The sequence below is a fragment of the Phyllopteryx taeniolatus genome, chromosome 18, assembly GCF_024500385.1.
Source record: "Phyllopteryx taeniolatus isolate TA_2022b chromosome 18, UOR_Ptae_1.2, whole genome shotgun sequence".
Classification (NCBI taxonomy): Eukaryota; Metazoa; Chordata; class Actinopteri; order Syngnathiformes; family Syngnathidae; genus Phyllopteryx; species Phyllopteryx taeniolatus.
The window spans coordinates 8,267,868-8,294,672 of NC_084519.1; the positions used below are offsets into that span (position 1 = coordinate 8,267,868).

The window sequence follows — 26,805 nt, forward strand, 5'->3', positions numbered from 1 at the left end:
AATCGCAGGGCACATACAAGCAAACAACCATTCGCACTCACATTCACACCTACGGGCAATTTAGAGTTGACAATTAACCTACCATGCATGTTTTTGGGATGTGGGAGGAAACCGGAGTGCCCGGAGAAAACCCACACAGGTACGGGGAGAACATGCAAACCCCACACGGGCGGGGCCGGGGATTGAACCCCAGTCCTCAGAACTGTGAGACAGACGCTCTAATCAGTCGCCAAAACCCTTCTACTCATGTATAATGCATTTTTATAATGCATGATTTTGCTTCTACCATATGATCAAAACATGAAATATCTTTATTTTGTTCATTTTTTTCAAATAATTATTCTGAAGCTAAGCACTTTATTTGAACATGTAACACTTTCTTTTTATTTACTTGCTCTTATTTTGAAATTCACAGCCCTACTTTTATTTAGTGAATGAGAAAACACACAGTTGTGCTCATGTTTGATTACCTAGGCAGAATTTGTAAGATGGGTACAATTCTTTAAAAAGGGCCAGGCGAAACATTTAGTTTTATTTTAATGAGATTCAAATTAAACTGTCAAGCATTTCAGAAAAACATCATCAAACAAAACATACCCATAAAGAAATTAATGATGTTTGTTGTTCAGTCATATTTAAAAAAAAAAATAAATAAATAAAATAAAAAGTTTACAAATTGTGCCAGGGTATGTAAACTTATGAGCACAACTGTACATATGCAGTCATACGTAGCCCTGTCATATTGGAATGAAAGTGTATGCTACACCTTTTTCATGGCCTCAAGGTGGCCCTGGCATATTATAATTAAAGTGTACACCTTTCTCATAACCTCTCGGTGGCAGTGGCATATTGAAATGAACGAGTACCGCTTTTTCATAACCTCTAGATGGCGGCATACATTTATCAAATCGGAAAATCTTTTTCATTTTCACCTATACCTATGTATAATGCGCGCCATTGATTTTTGACACTTTTTTTGGGGGGGAAACTGCATATTATACACAAGAAATTACGGTATGTGTACATATTTAATACAGCGGACCCCAGCTAATGTGGGGAATAGGCAGTGGGCATATGTTATCATATATGTTGTATACACTCTAGTGCAGCATATTGACATCATAGTTAGTCTGTACACCTGCAATCTAGCATTACTTCGTATTTAATGTCTACACACCGCGAATATAGCAGAATTGCATCATACTTATTGTCTTTACCTAATGTATCACATTTGCAGATTTAGTGTTCTATATGCTTATTTCATTTCTCATATTTAATGTTGTATACACTTCGAATGTTGCATATTTACCTTAGACCCCATGTCTATACACCTAATATAGCCTAACTACATCATATTTAATGTATAAATTTTTTTATTTTTTTAAACCTAGATGTGATGTCATCCTGAATCAGCATTAATTTCAATCGAGGGTTTTTCCAACCGTGTGATCCATATGTACAACAGCGACCCCTTTTGGCAGGAACACCGCCATTATTGGACAACCTTAGTTGGACTTCATTTATTGACAATTTCATTTATTTAACATCTTAAAAATTACTAGAAGAAAAGATGAAACGTGAATGTTCCAATCAAAACAAGTTTAAACTCTACTGTAATGGCAACACCTTGTGCACAACAAGGAGAACTGCATTGAAATACATCCAAACTCCGGCTCTGTTTTTATCTGGAATCCTTTCTAAAATAGATTCATAGTGAAAGCGGAATGATTGATTAATTCTTCACAGGGGAGAAAAGTTGAAGCCTTGGTAGAGGTCTGCGCCCAGATTATTTGATGCCGGGACCAAGTACTCCAGTGCCGTGAAAAGGTATTAGCCCCCCTTCTCAAATGTTTATATTTTGTTTGCAAAGTTTCCCCACTTTAATGTTTAAGATCATCAAACAGATGTAAATATCAGACAAATATAACCCAAGTTGTCAGAATTTTTTTATAAAGACACCTGGGAACACTTAAAATGTTTTATAATAATAGGTCTCCTTTAATGAAATAAATTTATTCTTCCTGCTCTGAGTCTCCAAAAACTTCCCCAGCAGGAAGTCAATAATTATCACGGTTAAAAGTTGCACAGAGCAACAATTCACGCCAAGAATAATTTCCTCAAGTGAAGCGGCACGTGACTGGAAAAGACGACAAAATGGCGCCTGTGCGTCCCACTTACCTGCTGCCACTGCAGGGGCATCAAAACATGGCAGCCTCTCCTAGTAAGACTCCATTTCCCATGATGCAAGAGTGCTTCCGATAATCCAGTTTACATGACATGAGTCATTAAGAATAAAAAAAAAAAAAGTTTTAAAAAGTTCATTCTTGGTGAGGTCATCCTACTTGTGTACTTCTTGTGACGTGCTGAAGCTGTCGTACACGTTGGCAGCAAACTCCTTCAGGTTGTCATTCATCAGAAGCTCCTGAAAGAGGACAAGAAGTCAATCCACTTTAATACCACGTAAGGTTGCACAATTAATTGAATTTTAATCGTGACTGGCTGCCACAATTAAATTAACCTGATCGTCTGCAAGTTTACATTTAAAATGCTGCTTCTGCTGCATATGAACTTGAAGCACTCTCTCAACCAGTAACCAACCACCCACCAGGTGGCGAAGGTATGGTTAAGGCTTCATTAGACAGCCTAAATGACAAGCGGCGTCCAGCGCACGCTGCAGTGGGAGCCTCAGTCACTCCCGGCCGTGTGTCATGCCGAGAGAACCAACTAGTACAGCAAAAATCGGCGCTGAAGATCATGGACATGATTGGTGAGGAGCTAGTGCCTCAAAAAGGGTTCAACAGCCGTTGTCTATATGTTTTGATACAAGGCAAGTGACGTTAAACAATAAGTGATATGTAAAGTGTGCAGCAGAGTTGTCTGTCCCACAAAGTAACGCATCTATCTGAAAAAAAAACGGCAGAAAAACGGCAAAACACTGGACAAGAAATATGATCCCCTCGTGCAATCATTTCTCCAAAGTGGCATGAACTACAACGTGTGAACAATGACTTCGGTCAGGACAGCCTCCAGTCAAAAAGTCCAAGTCAAGCCAGCAGCCACAATGATTGTTCATACTAAACATGGTGGTAATAAAAAATAAAAGACTAACAAGGCATTGATGTCCAATGTACTATCTGTGAAGATTTGACTTTGAAGTTGGCACTTGCTCCGTTATGGATAGTACGAACAAGTCGTTATTTCATTCACTATAATAACTTTGGTTACTCCCAGACGCCATCTTATGATGATGATGATGATTCTTACCTGAACAAAGTGTCCTGGTACTTCACTGCAGATGGTGTTGATCTGACCGTTGATGATGGGGATGATCTTAGCCAGCGGAAGACAAATTGATGGCAGACTAAACACACACAGAAACAGACGTCAATACACACTCGGGCTGAAAGATGAATTGCATTTATAATAATATTGAGATACGATGAAACGCGATTTGCTAATTGCAAAGGCTGCGATTCCACTGATCATTGGGAGCGGCACAGCGGTAAAGAAAATGGATGGATGGATGAAATATCCATCCATCCATTTTCTGTTCTGCTTATCCTCACAAGGGTCGTGGGAGTGCTGGAGCCTATCCCAGCTATCTTCGGGCAGGATGCGGGGTACACCCTGAACCGGTCGCCAGCCAATCGCAGGGCACATAGAAACAAACAACCATTCGCACTCACATTCACACCTAAGGGCAATTTAGAGTCCTCAATAAACCTACCATTCATGTTTTTGGGATGTGGGAGGAAACCGGAGTGCCCGGAGAAAATCCACGCAGGCACGGGGAGAGCATGCAAAGTCCACACAGGCGGGGCCGGGATTTGAACCCCGGTCCTCAGAACTGTGAGGCAGACGCTCTAACCAGTCATCCACGGTGCCGCGGATGAAATACAATTGTAGATAAATGTCCGTCTTCCATAGTAATTCAGGGTTCATTTGCCTTTATCTTATCATAAGCCTAACCTATAAGACTTAATATTTTTTGTAAAATAAATCAGATATTGTTTATTGTAATACAGAATAATTTATTGCTCATGTTTGCTGAAAAATACATGGCATGAGGACAATCACAATGGCAATATTGAGGGAAAAAAATGGCAATTACATTATTTTCCTAAATCATTCAGCCCGAAAACACAGTTTAAAAAAAATAACACTGAGAACTCGTCAGGGGAGCCTTCACATTCATGAACAGATACAGGAGCCCACACTCGAGCAAACACACACACACACACACACACATTCTGACCTGGCTGGGGTGAAAGTGTGGGCGGAGTCGGTGGGTGGCGGATGGAAGAACTGCGCCAGGTTGTCGAGGAGACGAGAGAATCCTCGCTGCAGGCATGTAGTCAACACAATGCTGAAGTCTGGACTGAACACACAGAGACAACAACAACACACGTGATTGTTTGCGTGTTTGCTGGAGTGAGGACGTGAAGATAGTGAGCAGACTGATACTTGTCCATCATGTCCCTGGTCTCGTTGAGCAGGCGGATGGTCAGGACGTCATTCTCAGTCAGTCCGCACGCCTGAACGCAACACCTTCACATTATTACACATTCAAGGGTTTTTCTTGCATAAAACATTTAAAAAATTAAAATAAATAAAATTCTATATTGGGTTTTTTGTTTGTGCCCTCGGTCGCTGATGGTGTAGTGGTACACTCGCCTGACTTTGGTGCAGGCAGCGCGGGTTCAGTTCCCACTCAGTGACGGTGTAAATGTGAGTGCGAATGGTTGTCCGTGTCTATATGTGCCCTGCGATTGACTGGCGACCAGTTCAGGGTGTAGTCCGCCTTTTGCCCGAAGTCAGCTGGGATAGGCTCGAGCGCCCCGCGACTCTAACCAGGATAAGCAGTGTTGAAAATGGATGGATGGATGTTTGTGCCCTCACTACACAGGGCTGGGCAAATAATGGAGTTAGTCCATCTATCGTTATTTTTGGCAATCATGTCAATTTGTTTCCCTACAAAAAACTGAAAAATCTATTTTCTTTAAAAATTGAAAACACCTTGTTTTTCAAAAAACTCGAAAAAACAAAAATTTCAATTGAAAGACAAAAACATTTTTTTTCCAAGAATTAAAACATAGAAAGAAAATTTCACCCAAAAATAAAATAATTTTCAAAAGTATTCAAATGTTTTTCGTTAAAAAAAAATCTAAACTTTTATTTTTTCCCAACTCTATTTTTTGTAATTTAAAAAAAACATGTTTTTCAAATCTTTTTTTTTCTAAAAATTGGGGAACAAAATATTCCATAGCCTGCTGACGTGCACTGTTTCCACTGAAGACATGGCAGCGAGCAGAAAGGAGCTACTTTATTAAAGAGGCACTCTTTAATAAGTCATCTGGAATTTGTTCAGGTTTGGAGCATCAGAAAATAATCAACAACCAGTCCACTATGTGTGCATTTGTGTGTGTGTTTGTGTTGACCTGATCGGCAAGGGCATTGTCATCATCGGCCAGCATGTAAGAGGACAGAGGGTGCTGGGTACAGGTCTCAACCTCGGCTCGGATCCAACTCACATGCTGTTCCAACTCCAACAGACTCAAACTCTGCTTCAGACACACACTGCACACACAATGCACAATAATTGCGTTTCAGTGCACGTTTATGTATGTGTGTGTGTATATCTAAATGTACATGTATGTATACGTACTGTATGTGTGTCTGTATTTATTTGCAAACTGTAAACATTTTTTTTTCTTTTGGCATAATAGCTTCTTCCTGGCAGAGTGGCCTTTCAGCTCATGTTGGTACAGTACTCTTGTCACTGTGGATAATGACACACTCTTAACAGCTTGAGCAACCAGTGTCACAAGGTTTTGCAAAAAGCAAAAGCATTGTGCTTGGGTTAATATGTACATTTCGACTCAATGCACGTTCATCTCTGGGACACAGAACCTGTCTCCTTCCTGAGCGATATGACCACTGGACTTTCACGTGGTGTATATACTTAGAATTGCGTATAATTGTTGTAACAGATTAACGTGGCACCTTCAGGCATCTGGAAATTGCACGCAGGGATGAACCAAACTTGTGCAAGTTCAGAATTGTCTCTTCTCAGTGATAAAAAGATGTGCCCCCATTTTTGACCACACAAAATGCAATACTTATTGGAGTTGTTCTTTGTTCTTACCCATTCAGAGAGTTCTGCACTGACTTCTTTACTACGGTGATCAACTGTGTCAATCCTGCTCAGATAGAGACATGTTTATTATTTATGTATTGATATATGTATCTTATCAAAACATAAAGTTATCAATGTTGTTCTTACCGTCACCGAGGAGATGTTGGATGCTGGACAAGTACTGCTGCTGGACCTCTGGTGGTGCCTGAGGAGGCTGACAACAAACAAACACAGACACACACACACAGATTAAAAAGACCAAACCAAAGGTTAGAAAGACCTAACACTAAACCTAAAAAAAAAATACATACATTTTGCAAAAAATAAAGTTCAATTTTGCTCGAGAGCAAGATGTATGTATTTTTTTGTATTTTATATATATATATATATATATATATATATCACAATCATATCAGAAGCTTGAATTGTATGTAAGTATTGGAGCACATTTTCAGATGAGAACTATGTATCTAATATCTCATCGCCCCTATTTGAGAACCCCTGATCTAGAAGCTTCGCAACGTGTTCCTTACTGCGGGTGGCTTGCCCACAGAGTTGTCCAGGTACAAGTACCCTCCAATGATGTTGAGCTGGATCCTCAGAAGCACCACCAGCATACACGTGCTGTACACGGCCACCAGGCTGCGTGTGAAACCTGTCGGAGAGGATGCCGACGGTCATCAAATGAGGTCAAGGTGAAGAACCGCGAGCAGGAAAGAGAAGTGTGACTTACTAATGATCTTCAGATCCTCCCAGATCTCCACTTTATTGGCCGGCCTGTCAGAGTGAGGAGCAGAGAGCAAAAGTCAGCAGGTTCTAGACTTCTAGAGCATTCTCTATTTGGGCTCCGGTACTATGGAATGCCGCACCCGTCAAAAGTAGAGCGGCTACCTCTATAGAAATGTTGAAATCTCTACTTGAGACTAGGCATTTTTGGGGCCAATCACCCATCAGCGAGTTTAGAAAACCGATAACCGTTCCGATCACAAATGACCTGTTCATTTATTGTACATACTTGTGTACTTGATTGCTCAAAAAATTATATTAACAATAAATAATGTATTTGTGTTCCTCTATTTATGCCAGTGAGGCATAGTGACAGACAGAACAAATTAATGGTCTTCTATTACATGGCAGGAAGTACATGCAGTAATTAATGTATCCACTTTTTGTGATATTTTTGTTTGTTGGTGTGCCGTCAGATTGCTCAATTGTAAAATATTTTCCTTGGCTCCATAAAGGTTGGAAATCACTGCTCTAGTCAGATCGTGTATTCTAATCAGTCAGGTCAAACTAACATTACATGACAGAAATAATGGGTCATAACTTACTGTAATTAAATTACTTTCTTTTTAATTAAATGACTTCACCCACACCGAAACTTTAGAGCATGATTCGACAGAACGGCAGCATGTTTACGTCCAACCGTTCGTGCTACCACTCGCTTGCTAGGCTACATAACGTTTTGTTGCCTTAAACCAACGTCCTCTCCTGTCCTGAGCACCAGTGACCACCAACACAGGTTTTCCCCCATTTTGTTCTCATAATATAGTCGGCGCACTCCACTCTTGTTGTCCTCGCCACGGTAACGCGTGTATCCGGTCGCATTTGAGTTGACAAGATAAAGCCCAATGATCGTAAAAAACGGAATGCGGTGGTATCGGAATACAAGATTTTATTTCAGTAGTCTGACATAGTGCAATCGTGAAAGAGCACATTTGTCTTATAGTCTGATCCAGGCATTACGTGTTGTCTGTCTCGGACGTGTTGTCTGTTCCACACCGCCGACATTTTTTTTTTTTTTTAAATAACTTTATTGGCCGTAAGATATTGACAGGATGCCAAAAGACACGCGACAAGGCTAAAAATAAACTAGCTTTTGGATTCAAATATACTGAGCACGATGGTGACACAGAGAAAATGTCTTTTGCAGAGCCGATCGATGACATAATTGAACGGATGGACGAATTATGACATTAAAGCCGATCAGCATAAAATTATAATTATTGGCCGATACCGATAAGGCCGATAAAATTGGTGTAAAGTCTACTTGAGACTTATTTCTACACTCTCAGATTTTGTTTAACTACACCTAGTATGCAACTAATCTTTTGCCGTGCCTAACCCCGACATCTGGATTTTGGCCTGTTTTACTGACACCTCTCCTGTCTTGATTTTATGAACTGTGGTCCTTTAAGCCCTTTGAGACCTCTTTGTTATTAAGAGCTGGCTAAATAAACTTCACTTGACTAACCCGGTCTTCAGGATGGTGGTAAGACTTTCCGAGTTGAGCTGGTTGACGATGGCTTCTCTCAGCGAAGGCAACATAGACACAACTGAAACACAGAAAGCAACAAAAAAAAAAAACACATCTCAACAACTGTGATCCTACAGCGACTATTATTGAGTCTTATTCATCAGTGTTGACTTCCTCACCGGTCATGTTGCACGTCCTCTGGTTGCTCTCAAAGAGGAAATGACGTCTGGCCTGAGCAATGTACTCGGTGGCCTCCTTCTCTTGGAGCTCCCTGATCTTGGAACGGGCATATTTACCCAAGAAGTACACACCTGGTGGGAGGGAAAAGTGGGAAGTATCATACATCAGTGACAAATAGTATCAAGACACAGTGATGAATTCTAATACAAAACTTCATTTTCTGTCAATTTAAGAACAATTGGTCCACATGCCAAACTTTTTGTATTACAACGCATATATATCGCTTTAATTTAACACATACACGCTAACAATGTCCTCTAACATTGGGATTTTTCACCTACAACAAGGGAATTAAGGAGACAGTCAATGGAAAGAATGTTGATTCAGGAGACATTAATAAGCAAACAATCAAAACTAATGGACGGTTAGAAGGCACACAGGCTAACATCAGTTTTCTGTACCTCCAACTACAGCTCCGGTGACAATAAATTTCCTCTTGTGACGCTTGAGAAAATTCCAAACGGACGAAAACATCCTCGCGCAGTGAGGAATTTCCCACGGTGTTAAAGTCCACGAAAGAGTCCCTACATTTATCTTGCGACGCGGTGTTCGAGCAACATGGTTAGCTCATGAGTTTAGTCTTTAGCTTAACCACGTTACAGCATGCTAACTGTCAGAAGCATAGACGTAAAGTATATAGACGTAAGTAGTTAGACGCCGCATTGAGGGAACAGGTGGATGTTTCCGCCATATTAGATGTGGAAAAGTGGGGCGATAAGGGGAAAATTAATAGCTATTAGATAAAGAAAATGTTACTTTTGATTGTATTTTGCTGTTATAACATTATTTTGACTTTTTGTCGAGTAATATTGTAAGCGTTAAGTCATAAGTCAGTTATATGTATGTAGCTCTATGCATATATGTCTATGTTTCCTTTGGAATTTTCAAAGGAAAAAAACAACAACAAAACATATACAATATTAAGTAGAACTCGTCGTACAGTTAAAATAAGTATATTAATAAACATTTATATGTTTTAAGAACGGTAGACAGGTGCGTTCAATATCCGTACTGCTTCCGGATATGAAACAATCCCAGTAAAGAACTCGTCAAAAAAGTATATCACATTGAAAATATATATATTTCAAGAACCGGAGAAGGTCAACTGAATAATTTGATCATCGATCAACAATTGTAACATCAAAATGCCATGAGTTAAACCGGAAACATGTCCGTCCAATATTAGCGTCCCCTTTCCGTGCTGCTTCCGGATATGAAACAATATCAGTAACAAAGCACATGGAAAAGTAAGACACTTTTTAAAAATGTATTCTGTAGTAAACGCGTTTTACGAACACGATGCACGGTTGCCATGACAACGGAGGAGCAGTGCCGGAAAATTGCTTTTTGTCCGACTGACGAGGAAGTCGCGAAGTGGCTTGACAGCGCTTTTGACATGGTGACTTTTTTTCTGTGACTAATCGACTCTTAATGTGTGTTAAGGCACATCATTATTATTTATTCAGCGTGTGTGTGTGTGAGAGAGAGAGAGAGAGAGAGATGATCTGCGTGAGGAATTATTCGCATGTAGATTTCTTTTCTTTTTAACTGTTTACATTTAAATCTAATTGTGTGTGTGTGTGTTATGCAGGCAAAAGATGCCCTGGACAATGGAGAAGTTCCAGTGGGATGTTTGATGGTCCACAAAAACGAAGTGGTTGGGAGTGGACGGAATGAAGTCAACGAGACCAAAAATGTAGGCGGAGGAATTTTGATTTAAAAACCCATTCCAGTGGACCTGGGCAGTATGGGCTGAAAGTAAATACACCATTTTCCCACCCAAAAAAAACAATTTCCTATTTTTATTTATATTTTTTTTACTGCATGCTCTCTGTGTCTTCACGGCAATTAAAGTCGCCAGTCACTTTTTTAAAAAAGAGTCGCAGGAGAGGATGGAAACGTCACTAAAACTAAGTTGTCAGCACAGATTGTGCTTCTACGCGCTCTGTTGGCAGCCATGTTGTTAGTGTAAGTAGTGCATTTCAGCAAAGATGTGCTTTCAACTCTATAGGCCACTTAAATATACTGCGATTGGCTGGCAACCAGTTCAGAGTGTACCCCGGCTCCTGCCCGATGACAGCTGGGATAGGCTCCAGCACGCCCGCGACCCTAGTGAGGAGAAGCGGCTCAGAAAATGGATGGATATATATATATATATATATACATATATAACAAATAAAAATCCATACACTCTGCTGGTGTGACTAAATTGTGTGTGTTTGTGTTTGAGGCCACACGGCATGCAGAAATGGTGGCCCTGGACCAGCTCCTGGAGTGGTGTCGCCGTGGCAACCAGGAAGTGAGGCGCGTGTGCGAGCAGACTGTTTTGTACGTCACGGTGGAGCCGTGCATCATGTGCGCTGCCGCACTCCGCCTGATGAGTATCCTTCTCTCAAAGCTAGGACTAAAGGCCTTTTCACACCGAACTCGCTCAGCGCGAAAGGTTTGCGGGGCGGCACGCAAGGACGACGGCACCCCGTTGTGACCATGCCCATATTTGGAAGTGCTGACCTTAGCAGCCTACGAGGAAGTAACGGAGGCTTTTGCCACTGTTAAATGAGTAGTCTGCACCTCAGCAATTGTGTATTTGTCGTTGCTGCAAAAGAAAGCCCTGGCTTTACCAATTTTAGATGGGGGAGACAAGCAACAGCAAAAAAAGGGAAACGGGTGCCATTGGCATTAACACAGCCCCATGCCATCACAGATGCTGGCTTTTGAACTTTCCGTCCATAACAGTCCGGATTTCCTCTTTAGCCCGGAGGACACGACGTCCACAATTTCCAAAAACAATTTGAAATGTGGACTTGTCGGACCACAGAACACTTTGCATCAGTCCATCTTAGATGAGCTCGGGCCCAGCGAACCCGGCGGCGTTTCTGGGTGTTGTTGATAAATGGCTTTTACTTTGCATAGTAGAGTTTCGAGTTGCACTTGCGGATGTAGTGCCGAACTGTATTTACTGACATTTGTTTTCTGAAGTGTTCCTCAGCCTATGTGGTGATATGCTTTACACATTGATGTCGGTTTTTGATGCAGTGCCGCCTGAGGGATCGAAGGTCACGGGCATTCAATGTTGGTTTTCGGCCTTGCCGCTTACATGCTGTGATTTCTCTATATTCTCTGAACCTTTTGATGATATTATGGACCATAGATGATGAAATCCCTAAATTCCTTGCAATTGTACATTGAGGAACATTGTCCTTAAACTGTTCGACTATTGTACTTGTTTGCAAAGAGGTGAACCTCGCCCCATCTTTGCTTGTGAATGACTGAGCAATTCAGGGAAGCTCCTTTTATACCCAATCATGGCGCCCACCTGTTCCCTTTGTAGTGTATTCAATTCAATATAGGTTGAACATGATTTGCAAATCATTGTATTCTCTTTTTATTTATGTTTAACACATCCCAACCTCATTGGAATTGGGGCTGTAAGTTCACTCCGTCAACCCCTTTCCTATTGGAGGCACTTTCTGACATCACCGTAACGCCACTCTGCCTTATTCCCTCCTCGAGTGTGTGTGTTTTTTTACATTTTCTTTTTTTACCTTGACCGTCTGGTGGATGTTCCGGTGGTGGCGTACGGCTGCCGTAACGAGCGCTTCGGCGGCTGTGGCTCCGTCCTGGACGTCGCCTCGGCGGAGCTACCTCGCACAGGAACCTCTTTCAAGGTCACCACAAGTCAGCATGTTCACACGCTTGTGTGAGATGCATGTGATGGTGTGTGATTGTGACGCGTACATGGATGGTGTGTGTGTGACTGTGTGAGTGCTTGTTAGGTGTATGTGCGTGAGACGTATGTATGACGTCTGTGTTTGATGGTGTGTGTGATGGCGTGTGTCTGTGATACGTACACGCGTGGCGTGTGTGATAGTGTGTGTGAGGTGTGTTTGTCTGTTCGTGAACTTGCTTCCGTGTGTGTGTGTGTGTGTGCACGCAGTGCGTCTCAGGCCACAGAGCAGAGGAAGCTGTGGAGATGCTGAAGATGTTCTACAAGCAGGAGAACCCCAACGGTCAGTAGAAAATGACAGTTAAGTACGTTCAAATGTCACATAAAAACATCGGTTGCCAAACTTATTTTACACTTGCATGACAGTAAGTGATGTTTAATGTGACTTAAAATCACAGTTAGAAAAATGCACACGAATGTTTTAATTTAAAAAATGTTCTTATACGTACATTTTTGTAGTTCAGCTTTTGATTTGAAACGTTTTTTTCTCTTCCAGCCCCCAGGCCCAAAACCAGGAAGGAGTGAGACAGATTTTTCCCAAAATTATGTTTGTATTTGTCTTTTTCTTTTGTAATAAAATATCGACCCTAGTGAGCGGAAAATGGATCAGTCGCATGTTTGAAATAGGGACACTTTGAGTGAGCTGCCAGCAGGGGGAGCACCCGATTATTTAAATCTTTAATTTGTTTGAAATGTAACCGTGTGCAGCTTCCAAGGGTTACATTTGCTCTCAGTAAGCTTCCATTTACATGTTTTGAGTTTGAGCTTCGATATTTTCACGTGTTCCCATTCCATTGAATATTACTTGAACGCACATTCCAAAAAAGCTAAATTGTGATGGGACGCACTTTGGCTTATTAGCATGCAAATATATGCTGAGTATTTGAGCGTTTGGATGTGTCACCTCAAGGAGGAGATGTGTTAAGAAGAGAGCACGTGCACAAACACGTCACATTTAAAAACAAGCACAGTATAATACAAGATGTCACTCTTTGTAAAGGTGAGACAACAGCACCCAGGAAAATAAAGATATTTCTTTTATATTATTATTTTTAGTGGCTCTAGACATTAAATTTTTGTTGTGTGTGTGTTTATTTGTGGCTTTTATTTTGACACAGAGGGTAGTGTTGATGTTATTCTTATCACGTCTTTTAAGCGTGAAAATATATATATATTTTTAAACATGACATAATGCTCTACCCGTCTGGCATACAAATTTAACACACCTGTCTTCTGTTTTCTTTTTATAAATAAGGTGGTCAAAATATACACAGCTATCAGTGTGATGATTAATTTTTTTATTATTATTATTATTTTTTTTAAGTGTCTGACTTTTGGGTTGTTTGAATTTGTAATTGTTTGATTTTTGAGGTATTCGATTTTTAAGGCATTTGACTTTGGAGGTCTTTGACTTTTGAGGCATTTGACTTTTGGACCATCTCTGAATTTTAGGTTGTTTGATTTCTGAATTATTTGACTTTTAGGGCATGTGACTTTTGGGGTTTTGGACTTTTGAGAGGTTTCACTTCCGGGGCGTTGGACATTTGAGTTTTACTTTTGGAGCAACTCTGAATTTTGGATTGTTTGACTTTTGAATGATTTGACTTTTAGGGCATCTGGCTTTAGAGGCGTTTGACCTTTTGATGTGTTTGACTTTTGAGGCATTTAGCTATTGTGGCCTTTGATTTTTGAAGCGTTTGAATTTTGAGGTGTTTGACCTATTGGGTGTTGGACTTTTGAGATGTTTCACTTCTGGGCATTAGACTTTTTAGGTGTTTGACTTTTGGGGTGTTTGATTTTTGAGGTGTTGGACTTTTGAAATTTTTCCACTTTTGGGTCATTGGGTCTTTTGAGTTGTTTTGACTTTTGGACCATCTCTGACTTTTGTGTTTTTTGACTTTTGAATTATTTGACTTTTCAGTTAGTGAGTGTTTGAATTTTGATGCGTTATAATATCTTTGTAAGCAATTTTTTTAAAAAATTGAGCTCTGGTGAGAGGCAACAGACAAAAAGGAGGAAGAAAGGACAGAAAGCAACTTCATGGATTTATTGTTCTAAGTTTGTCATGTGACTCTTCACCATTCAAGTTCAGTAGTTTGGTTAAAGCTCACGTTAAACATTAAAACCCGACCCAATAAATAGTTTATGTGCAGTTCCGCATCCTGTTTTTTCATCCATCACCGAGCAACACGGCCCACTTTAGTATTCTCCCCCTCCAAACAAAAACCAATAAAAAGTTGTAACTTCACCCGTAAGAATGTTTGCTATCTTGCCAAAGCATCCCCATACACGACAATGTCATATGCCATTAAATTCGATATGTAACCAGTGACTCCAGTAGCGCCCCCTGCAGATCAATGACTATTATCACCACCAAGTAACACTTTTAATGACCTAGGACAGGTGTGTCAAACTCATTTATGTCGCGGGCCACATCGTAGTCACGGTTTCCCTCAGAAGGCCGTTGACTGTGAAACCATATAAATGTTTAGTCACCTCCTAATATTACTACATACACACAGTTGATGGATACCTAGTTTTGAAATCACAAGTCAAGGATAATAGTTTGTTCAACTATTGTTCAAGTTACTGTAAACAGAAAATGCTTGCAATGTCTCAATACTATTTATTATTATTTTATGAGAATTTGAGCAAAAATCATGGAAGTTGACACAGATGATTTGCTTTCGCCGGCCACATGAAATGACTTGGCGGGCCAGATTTGGACATACAGATGGGTATACTGTTCCTTGAGACATCACAACTCCACTCAGCTCATCAGTACTGCACTAATATTGGTCATTCTAGGCAGAGGATAAAGAATATATGACTAAGTACTGTTATATATTCTGTCTACGTGTTGCTGCACCATTTGTGTTCAGCCCATTGCTTAAACAGTTGTAGCACCGCACCAGTAGGTGCTAATTAGCGTTCGCATTAAACTAGCGGATTGAAAGACGAAACTATGTGACTGTTTCCAATACAATGTGTAATTCTGTTTTTGTGTTTAGATTTAGAGTAAACAACTGGGAGTGCCAATAAACAGTTGGAAGTCCCTTTAAAAAAATAAAACTAAATAAATCACTTATATTGTGCTTATATGGTGAAGTGAGTTGAGTTCACTGCGACCACACAGCACTCAAATCAAAATTTTTTGAAAAAAGCCAAATGACGGCTTGTATCGCAAGACAACGCTGTACATAATAAATATGTAACAAGAGATTTGGAAAGCCCTTGTCATGACCTTTAATACGCGCTATATGTCCATGTGGGCAGCACAGTGACCGGTTAGTACGTCTCAGCTAACAGTCAAAAGGTTCTGGGTTTGAATCTCAGTTCAGGCCTTCCTGTGTGGAGTTCGCATGTTCTCCCTGTGCTCTAGTGGGGTTTCATGCACTAAGTTTCATTCACGACTAAATTGTCCTTAGATGTGAATGCTTGTCTATATGTGCCCTCCTATTGGCTGGCGACCAAAGTCAGCTGGGTTAAGACTAAAGCTCATCTGTGACTTCAGTGAGGAAACATTATAATGGATGGAGTCAATGTGGTATGGTTTCACATTGATTTCTGAGCGTGTCCCAGTCAACTTTGATCTAAAGGCTCTTTTCCCCTGAAGGTGATGTTTTTGAGTTAGTCCATCAACAGGTGAGGACATCATGACAAAATAAAGCCAGAGCTGTCACCAAGACGTTTAATTTGACATGACTCAATGTGCTGCCATGAATATTCATGCTGACCTGTCTGTGTGCGTGTGTACCTTTGTGTGTGGTTGTTCTTGTGTGTATCTGTGTGGATGGGAAAAGGTGTGCGTGTGTGTATACTTGTCAGTATTAGATGACCCTCATCAAGACCTTTAATATGAAAATGTGCTTTCATGAATATTCATGTTGACCTGTCCCTGTGTGCGTGTACCCTGTGTGCAAGCGTGAAGTTGCATGTGTGTACGTTTCTGTGTGTGCGTGTGTGTCTGTCTGTCTGTCAGTACTGGATAACCCTCATCAAGAGATTTAACATGACATATGACTCAAAACTTCCTTAATGAATATTCATTTTGACCCATTTGTGTGCATGTGAAAGTGGTTTGTGTGTCTGTTGCTTTGGCAAGATAAGTTAAAACAAAATAAAATTAAAAAAAAATAAAAAATAGTGTGCACCCAGTTCCCCATATTCAGGCTTGTTGGTGTTGATGGAGGTCACAGCTCCGTAGTCCTTGTGTTCTCTGGTGGGCGGAGCTTGACATGACCTTAACTGTGCAACTCCACTGGCACGCACAACAAAAGTTCACTCACCTTTGACCTTTGCTGGTGGGGAAAGAGAAAGTTTAAGAAAGTTTTGATCAGTGTGTACGTGTAGTCCTGAATGTGTACTTTTGCATGTGTGTGTTTGTACCTGCATGGGTACCTTTCTGCGTGTACATCTACCTTTCCGTGTGTGTGAAAATTGCCTGTGTGTGTACACCTTTCCATGTATGTGTGTGAGTATCTGAGTGTATATCTTTCAATGTGTGCATTCATACCTGTGTGCATGAGTACCTGTTTGTGTAGCTGTCCGTGTGTATAGATGTCTGTGTGTGTACCTGTCCTTGTGTTTGTGAGAGCCTGTGTGTGTGTGTTTACCTTTGTGTGTATGTGAATGAGTACCTATGTGCACCTGTCCAAGTGTCTTTGTGAGTGCATGTGTGTATACCTGTGTGCATGAGTACGTGGGTATACAGTCCCCTCCAAAAGTATTGGTGAGTGAGTGTCGTACCTGTGTGCGTGCGTGAGCGTGTGTGTATGTACCTGTGTGCGGCTGGTACCAGATGTAGCTGTTGAGTATTTCTCCGAGCAGGTAGAAGACACAAATGACGGCAGTGAGCACGGAAAAGAAGACGAGGCGGGCGAGCGGCGTGATGTGCTCCAAGACCGGGTACACCCACATGCCCGTCACCTGGTGCACCCAGCAAGTCCTGCGCACGCACACACGCACACCAAAACAAAGATGTGGTGTGACCTACGCGAAGAACGGAAGTGATAAGAAAGGACGTACCAGAGGATGTATCCTACGCCGAAGCAGCACACGGCCGCTACGCCACACGACCTGCTGGGGTAGCGATGGTGTGTGGTGCGCATCTCGATGATGATGAACGGCAGCACGGTGGTGTGCTGATGGGAGGAACGAAAATCACACATTTTAGCAGGGGAAAGGATTTGAAGGATACACAAAATGGAATTGAAAAAATTAACATTTTTTTTTAAATAGTGCATTGTCTTTGAGAAGAAAAAGCTAACAAAAATACCTAATTGTTTGTTTTTAACAAATACAACACCTTGTTAGATGACAGCTTGTATGTTAAAAAAATATAAAATATATTTTTAGATGTTCTGCGTCCAAACTTTGCTGTATTTTGTGGTTGGCGTTCTGGATAACTTTTTGGTGTAGGTTTTACAGACGGATTCCCTTCCTGAGTCCAACCATGCCAGCCCTGAGTTGGGCTGGCATGCGGCTCCAGAGGCTAGCTTAAAATATTTTTGTATGTTTTAAAGAATTGAAAACAAATTTTTATAATTTATTTTCAATTTGTTTAACTAATATAATATAGCACCGGCAAAAGTCCATATCCCTGATTGTCAGCTTTTAAAAAAAATATTGTAGAGCTTGTTTTAAAATAAAATAAAAATGTCAAATAAATAACATAACAAATTAAAAGTATATGTATTTAATTCTACAGAGAATGTGTACGCAAAGCTAATAAAATACCTCTGGTAAAATATAAACATGTTATAATAGTAATAGGGTGAGAAAAATACATTTTGAAAGAAAATAATGAAACTCTAAACAAATAGTTGTACAGTTCATTTGAAAACCTACAATTCACTACATAAGTATGCAATAAACTATTAAAGACACTCCAATTCGGAAAGGTGTTATAATTACATGGGCTTATTCAGATATTCGTGGTGGAAAAACGAAAAAGAAACTACACAACCCATAAAATAAAATAGCTTCATAAAAAAATGACTTTTTGTACACACAAAATGCCAGCAGATGATGATATCTGCGGAATACCGGCCTGGCCAGACCCCATGGGGCCGGAATGTTTGTGCTGGCCCCCTGAAGTTCGTTTCAGAAAGTCCTGGCCCAAAAAGCGGGAATATCCCAATAAAGTCAAAAGTTGAAGGAGAAGCAAGCCCATTGAGTTTGTTTTTCCAAGGCAATGTTGTCATTTTCATGCCTCAAAAGCTGTCATTGTGTTGACTTTTTAGAACGCATTCTTGCTTGAACAAAAGCAAAGACCTCCTGCAGAGATTTGACAAAGCTGCGACGACGACATCCTGGAGCGCCAACTAGAGAAAAGGCCGACGTCTCCCTTCAAGGGTGCTTAAATGATACCTTTGCATCCCATCATTATACCTAACACGCACGTACACATGCACGCACGGCGTCACCTTCGGCAGTCGATCAAAGTCAAAAGTAATGAAACTTCCATTATGTTTTTAAGAAGCTGCCAACCACATCTAGAGGAGCAACAATTAATCAATGAATTGAAAAACTAATGGATTTATCAACTGTAATCGGGGGGAATCACAAACTGTAATGAAAAATACATTTTTATCTGATTAGTCAATTAATCGGTGGAATAATCGCTAAAATAATCGAGTCTAAAAACATTCAATAGGGAAAGCCGTTTTATGTATTGACCTAGGGAGGCTTACATACACAGCTTCCGTTACGCCGAGGGTTGACGAGCCAGCGGCAAAGGCTCAAGGTAGGAAGTGGCGTGCGTGCATGCATACATGCAACGGCACTCTAGCACGCTACAATACACGTATCACTTTACCCTGTGTGAGCAGGGCACACACTCAATATTGGCATTCTTTGTGAAGCTTCTAGATGACACACACACGCATGCACACGCACGCACCTCGCCACCTGCGGTCAGTGGTTTTGCTCAAGCAGCCCTTGCTCTTCCTTCCCCACCCACCCCTTTGGAGAGCAGTGGTTCGATCCTGTGGTCTGGAGCTAAAATTGGGACAAACCAAGACCTTTTTAAACCGTCTGGTCAAAATGGGATTTTCCAATTTTTTTTCCCTCATCCCGGGCTGCTGTTCCATATAAATGGCACGAGTCGGTGTACTCATTGAAAATCCCAGACTTGATTGAATGTGCTCAAATTGAGAGCAATGTTTTGCATTAGTTAATCGACAACTAATCGATTAGCGAATTCAACAATAACTATTTTGATAATCAATTAATCGTTTGACATAAAATTGTCCAAATGCTTTGATTGGAGCCTCTCTACAGTAAATATTGTCAGATTTCTGTCATCCTCCATGAAAACGGACTGATTACCTTTGTGGTTCATCAAAAACGGAAAACAATAATCAACATTTTTACTTATTTTTTGACGTTACAAACATCGAACAATCATTTCGTTTGTGCATTTTTTATACCTTCAATTTGAAGTAATGTCCTGTTTTTTAAATAAAGGTGTGGAAATTATTTATTTTTAAATCCGATTGATCGAAAAAATAGTAATCAATTATTAAAATAATCGTTTGTTGCAGCCCTATGGGCTGGGGGTGACCTAAAAAGCACGATAACCTTTACAGGTGAACTCAATTTATGTAACGTTTTGTGAGTAATGCATGTCTCCCTTAAGTGGACGAACGCCGCCCTCAATTGGCACACAGCTGCTCTACTAAAGGTTTAAAACGGCTTGAACTCTACATGAACTCGGTGTGAAAACGGCATTTCATAAAGTTCTAAAGTTGACATTTCGCTGCAGAATTTAAGGAGCTTATATTCCGTTCGGCAGCCGCGGCTAGCCGGCGCTTGCGGTCAACAACTGACATCAACGCACTAGTGTCACACGCAGAATATTTTCAACTTTGAACCCTTCCCGCTGGAACACACTCCTTTCAACGTTAACGCCTCATAGTGAGGACATTTAGGATTATGATCATTTTATATTTGACTCTTGCCTTTCTCTCCCTTTTGGACAACACCCGACCCCTCCCTCTAGCAATGGGAATAATCACAGAGTTGCCACGGCAGCCAGTACAAACACTACACACCGATACCATGGAATACTGCTAAATATTTACTACCGGAGACACGACACACACGCGCATGCACGCACGCACATACACTTGCAGGTTGGTGGTGTTCTGATTGTTTTGGTCCTTGGCGAGACTGCCGTAGCAACCACTTGCCTATTGCATCACTTTCTGGATAGCAGGAAGACACCTTGCATGCATGCATGCGCACACACACACACACACACACACACACACACACATACGCACATGTGCAGAGTGTGTGTGCCTGCATTGTTGTGGTAACAGGAAGTACGCGCGTGTTCTTAACACTGCTCATACGACTATTCAAAGTCACTCTTTTAATCCTGATCAAATTTATCTGGAACTGTTTATATAAGACCATTTGACCGAAAAGCGTTGAAAATGTATTTAATTTTTTAAGCCATCATTTTTGTGGCTTTTTAAAGTAACAGTTGTCTGAAGGTTGATAATTACTATAACTATGATAATTTCCATGGGCCTGCCTATTGAGTTTCACATTATATGTTAGGATTAAGATACCAGTCTTTCGTTAGCTGAAATTATATGGATTGTTGGAACTGTTCGACACTCAAATGAACTATGTTTAAATCTCTTTTGTATCTGTCAGTTCTTCAACTTCAACTGGGAGTGAAAAACAGTTTAAAGCAAGCACACATTGCATCTTTTTTGGACAATTGTGCGATAACTGAGCAAAAGCGTAAGAACAGGTGCTAAGGAATACTTTAAAAAGTGTGTTTCAATAAGTAAGTATGTTTTAACAGGTTTAAATGTGTTGAAATTGTATGTGTGAGGGGGTACAATTATTATTATTATTTTTTTTTTTACATGATCTCTCCATCTCGCAAATTTTTTTTTTCTCCCCCATTGCCGGTGTGTCTGTAACATTACCCCCCATGATTACCAGCAATTCCCTATACATATACCCTACCAAACTCACCATGCCGTGGTTGAGCCACTGAGGGATGAAGTTATCCAGCAGTTTGGGGTAGACCAGCTCTCTGTCGTATAGGTACAGACTCCAAAAGGTGAACACCACAAACTGAAGACACACAAAACAACAGGAACAAAAAAGTATACGTACAATGAAAACCAACGAGCTTACATGACTTCAGAAAAGAACAGAGGGCCGCATTCATGAATGCTGGGAAGTCGGTCATTTTTGAGTTCACAAAGTACAATAGAATGCCAATAGAAGTCAGAATTCCCACCTGGCAAATCAACCTCGTCTTTACTGGTAGGCAATTTGACATCTGTGACTATGTGAAATATATTTGTTTGTACTTATAGTTTATACTCTTAGAACACAACTTGTTTTGCATAGTGCAGAGAGGATTTGGCAATTCTTCCATGGGCGCAACCCACATTCTCAGCTCTGCTGCTCATCCCACAAATGCCTGTTCCTTACAAATGTGGCACCATTTAAAAGTGTTATAAACAAGCTTTCCAACGCTGTATAATTTATTGTCAAAAAGCATAGCTTCAACAAAGAAGTAATCTCCTAAACACAAATGTCCTTACTTTTTGTGCTCTGTTTATATTCTAAAGTTGAAGGTTGGGGGTTAAGTATACTGGCTAATGCAAATGCGGACTTTGTGTATTTTGCTTTAATTGTGTCTTTTAATGATTTAATTTGACGAGTGGACATCCAATTTGTCAGCGTAAAAAGCCTGGCGTATTTTCAACAGTCATCCAACAAAGCGCTCGTTTGTTACATGATGCCCGAAAATCTTTGGAAAAAGTACACCGTGATGAGAGTTCAAGCACAAAGGCGGACATACTTTCCAAATCCGTCACTGATTCTGCATTTGTGTGTGCGTCTATCTGCTCACCGCTCCAACAGGGAACGCCAGGACAGCCATCATCCAGTCCCTGAGGCCAATCAGCTTTCTGAGCTGCCTCTCCTGCTCTCGGTTTTCTCCGGCTTTTGTCAGCAGACTGGAGACGTCGATCAGCACGCACACGGCGAAGAACACCGCCTGGATTACCTGCAGCAAAATATCAAAATCAATTACAGACAGCTCCCAAGCATGGTCCACTAGTCGTACACTGACGAGATTCACAAAGTTTTGCTATTTGCGTCAGGCTTTGGCCCCTAATCCCAGCAAACACTGAGGGTTCACTGTCTCATATGTAAGCATTATTATGTTTGTAAAGTATACGTAAAGTGATCTCATACATGATGCGCCATTTTTGGTTGTGGGCTGAGCGATGAGGAGGAAGCACGCTGAGAGTATCAGGTGTAACACTGAGGCTGCAACGAATCCAGATCATCCACTGATGACTCGGCTGTTTTAAAAAAAAAATGTTTTAAATACTTTAACTTCCAAGGTCTGTCTTAATTTTAGCATCAAATGGCAGAGTTAGCTTTCCCGCTACGCAAAGACTGATTTGCAATGAGAGCCGAGCTAGCGATGAAGCAGGGAGGAGTCGCATTGTCTCTTTTCTCAACGATCAATACATTTAGAAACGGATCAGTACGTACCGTAATTAGATCCGCAGGGTCAAAACAACACAAACTCCGTTAGGTACTAAGCCACTTCGTTAGGTACACAATAAAATAAGATCCAAATGTGTGAAAACTCAGTATTCACAGAGATAACAATTGTATTGAAGTGTTACCTTGACTTACGAGTCCTTAAGAGTTTTTTTCCCCCCGTTAGTTAGTTAGTTATGAGCCTTGCTTGTGTTGTGACTTGTGAGCGAGCTTCAGATAAGTTGCCGCTAGAGTGAAGTGAAAGAAAATATGTAGCTATTATCTCAATCACTGCCAGCTGTTTTCAGCACAGCTCTCCATATTGCCAGACGATTTAGAGCATCATGACTGAGGGGACCCACAGAATGCTGTCGTCTGAAATTGACAAGGATTGGTTACCCAAAACATCAGTTTATGACCAAAAAGCAGAGAAAATTAGGGTTTTGTGAGAACAAACATCAAGCTGTACAGTGACTTTGACACCAAGGGCTTTTGATGTAAAGTAATCACTATACAGATATACAATTAAGAAACGCACCGTGAGCAATGCTGACTCACCGCATTGCTCGATTTGAACGTCAGTGGCTTTTTTTTTTTTTTTTTTTTTTTTTTTTTACATGGCGTTCGCCATTCAATCCATGAACTGCGCAATCTTTTCTCAAGACTGCAACACACGCGTTCTACCACCTACCGCAACACATACTCTGTTTGTACCATACATATACATACTCTGTTGGTGTGTGATGTCCCTAAATTTGTCCAACTTCCACACCTACCCACCGTAAATCGTACTCGTCATGTATTCGTCAATGACAGGTAATTCTTGGATTCCAGTTGCCAAATATCAACATCCATAGTAGTGAATGAGTTAATGGAATTTCAATTCATTTCAATGGGGAACGTTTTATGATATATGAATAAACTGAGTTACCAGCTGACTCACAAAATGATTCGACTCCTAAGTCGAGGTAACATTGTATTAGACTGCGCAGATGCTATGCTACAAATTCCTGTTTTTGTGTTTACAGGCTTCACGTTGTGTTGGTTGTGTTGCGTGTTTCCAGGCTGAGGCCACTGCTGGCAACAATCGGCAACACATCGTCAAAGAACAACAAAGACCTCATGTGCAAAATATGACGCAACAAAAAACAGCACATTAAAAGTTTTGCCGAGCAATTGCAACCATTTGCACGCTATTGACATCCGCAGAAGTCTACACTGACAATGAAATCCAGTCCTCCAGACATTAGCTTAGCATGACTGACGCTGTGTCAGTCGAGGTAATATTGAGAGGCCCAGTGATGATAAAAACAATATATGTCTTGTTCTCGTGGCTGCATGCGCTCGCGTGTGTTCCTTTGTGCTGCCTGTGTGAGAGCGTGCATTGTTTTCACAGGCGTGCATTGTTTTCACAGGCTATTAAGAAAAACAGCTGTTTATTTGCACTTGTCATGATGGTGTCAAACACTAAATCTAATTTGAGATCCTTCACAGTTGTGCTCGTAAATTGACATACCCTGGCAGAATTTGTGAAATAGAGTAATCCCGTTTATCGCAGGGGTTACGGTCCACAAAACCCGCAAAGTAGTGACATATCATTTCCTGCCTATTTATATACATTTAAAATGTTCATATATGCAAGTAAATATCAATATGTGATACTTAAGAGAGGTGGTTCACAACAGCTTTATTTGTACTTCCCAATTTCCACCCTTTATCCTGTCATGCCAAACTGCGTTTACTATTACAGCTTTTAGCCGTGATATTTTTTTTAACTGAGAATATGGGCACTATTGGACTTTTGCCATTTGTCTACGATGCTGAGACAAAACGCGGCCTCATTCGCAATGCCGAAACACTGGTTTGCCACTCCTCCGCTATATTTGGTCGAATTAGATTTGAGCAAACCGGCTCGAGCATATCGGCAGTGAAATTAGTTGTTTTTCACCAAGGATAAATAATTAAATGCCAGTTGGTATTGTTGTACTGTCTGTTCATGTGTTGCTGCGTCATTCATGTTCAAACACCTGTTGCTTAAATCACGTCACATAAACGGTACGTGTTAGTCTGTCTATGGCGTTTCCCCTTAGCATTAAGCTAGCGGATTTAACATGGGCGAGCAAGAAGTGATGTAGCTGACCCATTAGCTCGCTAGCCCTACGGTGTCAGAGGGAAGTAGGTGGAGCATTGACCACATCCTTACCCACAACACCTGCCCCCCTTTCGGCTTAATTACCTAACCGACACCTCCGAGGTAAGAACCGATTAGTTGCATGAGCTAAAAACGTCAATTTATTGCGTCAAGCGCGGCTCTGACTGAACAACTGAGGCTAAGCTAGCAGCGTCGTCGCAAAGCCGAGCTGAGGCGAGTGGAGCCTCACCAGGTCGATGAAGGTGAGGAACTTCCAGCTGCCCCCGTAGGTCTGGTGCGCCGGCATGTCGAGAGCCTTGTAGTGGCACAGGATGGAGAAGTAGGACAGCAGGATGGCGACGCGGAGAACCTGCGATGGGATGAGCGCCATGATGAAGAAGCAGCGCGCCTCCCTCCGCACTCCAATTTCGGCTCCCGTTTCACGCCTTTCCGCTTCACTCGTGTGGCGACGCTTGTCTGCTCCGTTTTTGCGTGTGTATGTGCTTGTTTTCAGGCTGCTGTCACCCCCTGAGCCTCCTCTCTCCTGCCCCCCTGCGAGCCTTCCTCCGCTTCCGCGTTGTGACGATGGCGGGAGGAGGAAGAAGCTCTTCTGCCTTCTCGAAAAAGCAAAACAAAACACCCTTTTAAGCAATCACTGGTTTAAAGACACTCTAGAGAAATTTGTTGAAGATAATTACTGAAACCCTGCAAACACTGACAGCCACCTAATACAATAACAGTGGTGTCTTGACATACGAGCGGAACGAGTACGCTCGTAACTGAGTCTCCCCCTGAAAAACCAGGGGCGGAGATGACGGATGGCCATAGACGGAACGCTGCACCGGCCCAATGTCCACACCCACGGGAAATTTAGAGTCTTCAATGAACCTACCCTGCATGTTTTTGGGATGTGGGGGGAAACCGGAGTACCTGGAGAAAACCACGCAGGCACGGGGAGAACATGCTCCACAGAGGCGGGGCCCGGGGATTGAATCCCGGTCCTCAGAACTGTGAGGCAGATGTGCTAACCAGTTGACCGCCGTTTTTTTTTTAAAGAAGGAAAATAGCTCTATCATTTTTAACTTTGTAAAAACAGTAATATCTAGTCGAGGCCAGTGCAGGACATTGAGACCTGGGCCTTAAGTGACCTAATTCACCTCTTATTACCCTATCTATCACATCACAAAATAATATGCCAAAACCGTTTTATTATTTTTTTATTATTTTATTTGTGCGGGTTGGGGACCAGGCCTGGCACGAATAGGCAAAATCAGTGGCTAATATTGATGGAATTATAATTGCATTGAGGGGGGGAAAAAAATGCCAATAAGCATTTTCATGAAAAACTGAGGTTAGTTACTCTCCAAAAAACAAATAAAAATATAAAACTAAAAAATGAAAATAAAATACAAAATCTGCAAATAGGTGAATGTGTGGGTGTCAAACCCCAAATATGCAGGGTTCCACTATATTGTATAACTATGTGTGGTATGAGAGAGAGAGAGAGAGAGAGGCGTTTTGCGAGTTTTAGGCTGAATATCATTATTACGAAAGCAAGAAGAATTTCAACATCTATGGTCTATAATATCATCAATAGATTCAGACAATCTGGAGAAATCTCTGTATGTAAGCGGCAAGGGCCAAAAACCAACATTGAGTGCCCGTGACCTTCAATCCGTCAGGCGGAACTGCATAAAAAAAACAAAAAAAAAAACAATCATTGTGTAAAGCAGGGGTGCCCAAACTTTTTTGCCCCAAGATCTACTTTTCAAGCAGCC

General features: G+C 41.2%; 2 protein-coding genes across 5 annotated transcripts; one reads left to right on the forward strand and one right to left on the reverse strand.

The window, feature by feature from the left end:
• Positions 1-1,505: 1,505 nt before the first annotated feature.
• On the reverse strand, positions 1,506-25,841 carry LOC133467908 (androgen-induced gene 1 protein-like). Of its 4 annotated transcripts, none has more exons than XM_061753066.1 (12): positions 12,179-12,643; positions 8,573-8,704; positions 8,391-8,472; positions 6,870-6,913; positions 6,670-6,791; positions 6,284-6,350; positions 6,146-6,200; positions 5,439-5,577; positions 4,465-4,535; positions 4,256-4,378; positions 3,265-3,361; positions 1,506-2,422 (listed from the first exon to the last, which is right to left on the reverse strand). In XM_061753066.1, the coding sequence occupies exons 2-12, from the start codon at positions 8,577-8,579 to the stop codon at positions 2,339-2,341; spliced, it is 891 nt and encodes a 296-aa protein (XP_061609050.1). In that variant the 5' UTR covers positions 8,580-8,704; positions 12,179-12,643; the 3' UTR covers positions 1,506-2,338. The 4 variants fall into 4 exon arrangements, 3 of the variants coding, with proteins under 3 accessions (XP_061609050.1, XP_061609047.1, XP_061609049.1); XM_061753063.1 differs by lacking the exon at positions 12,179-12,643 and adding an exon at positions 9,035-9,275; XR_009785324.1 differs by lacking the exons at positions 1,506-2,422; positions 3,265-3,361; positions 4,256-4,378; ... (5 more) ...; positions 6,870-6,913; positions 8,391-8,472 and adding exons at positions 17,142-17,308; positions 17,389-17,504; positions 21,361-21,462; positions 22,253-22,408; positions 25,278-25,841 and having other exon boundaries at positions 8,570-8,704; positions 12,179-12,620.
• Positions 9,810-13,409, forward strand: adat2 (adenosine deaminase tRNA specific 2). Its single transcript, XM_061753067.1, has 6 exons — positions 9,810-10,032; positions 10,225-10,329; positions 10,864-11,014; positions 12,195-12,301; positions 12,571-12,643; positions 12,857-13,409. Exons 1-6 carry the CDS (start codon positions 9,946-9,948, stop codon positions 12,883-12,885), a joined length of 552 nt encoding a protein of 183 aa, XP_061609051.1. The 5' UTR covers positions 9,810-9,945; the 3' UTR covers positions 12,886-13,409.
• Positions 25,842-26,805: the final 964 nt, after the last annotated feature.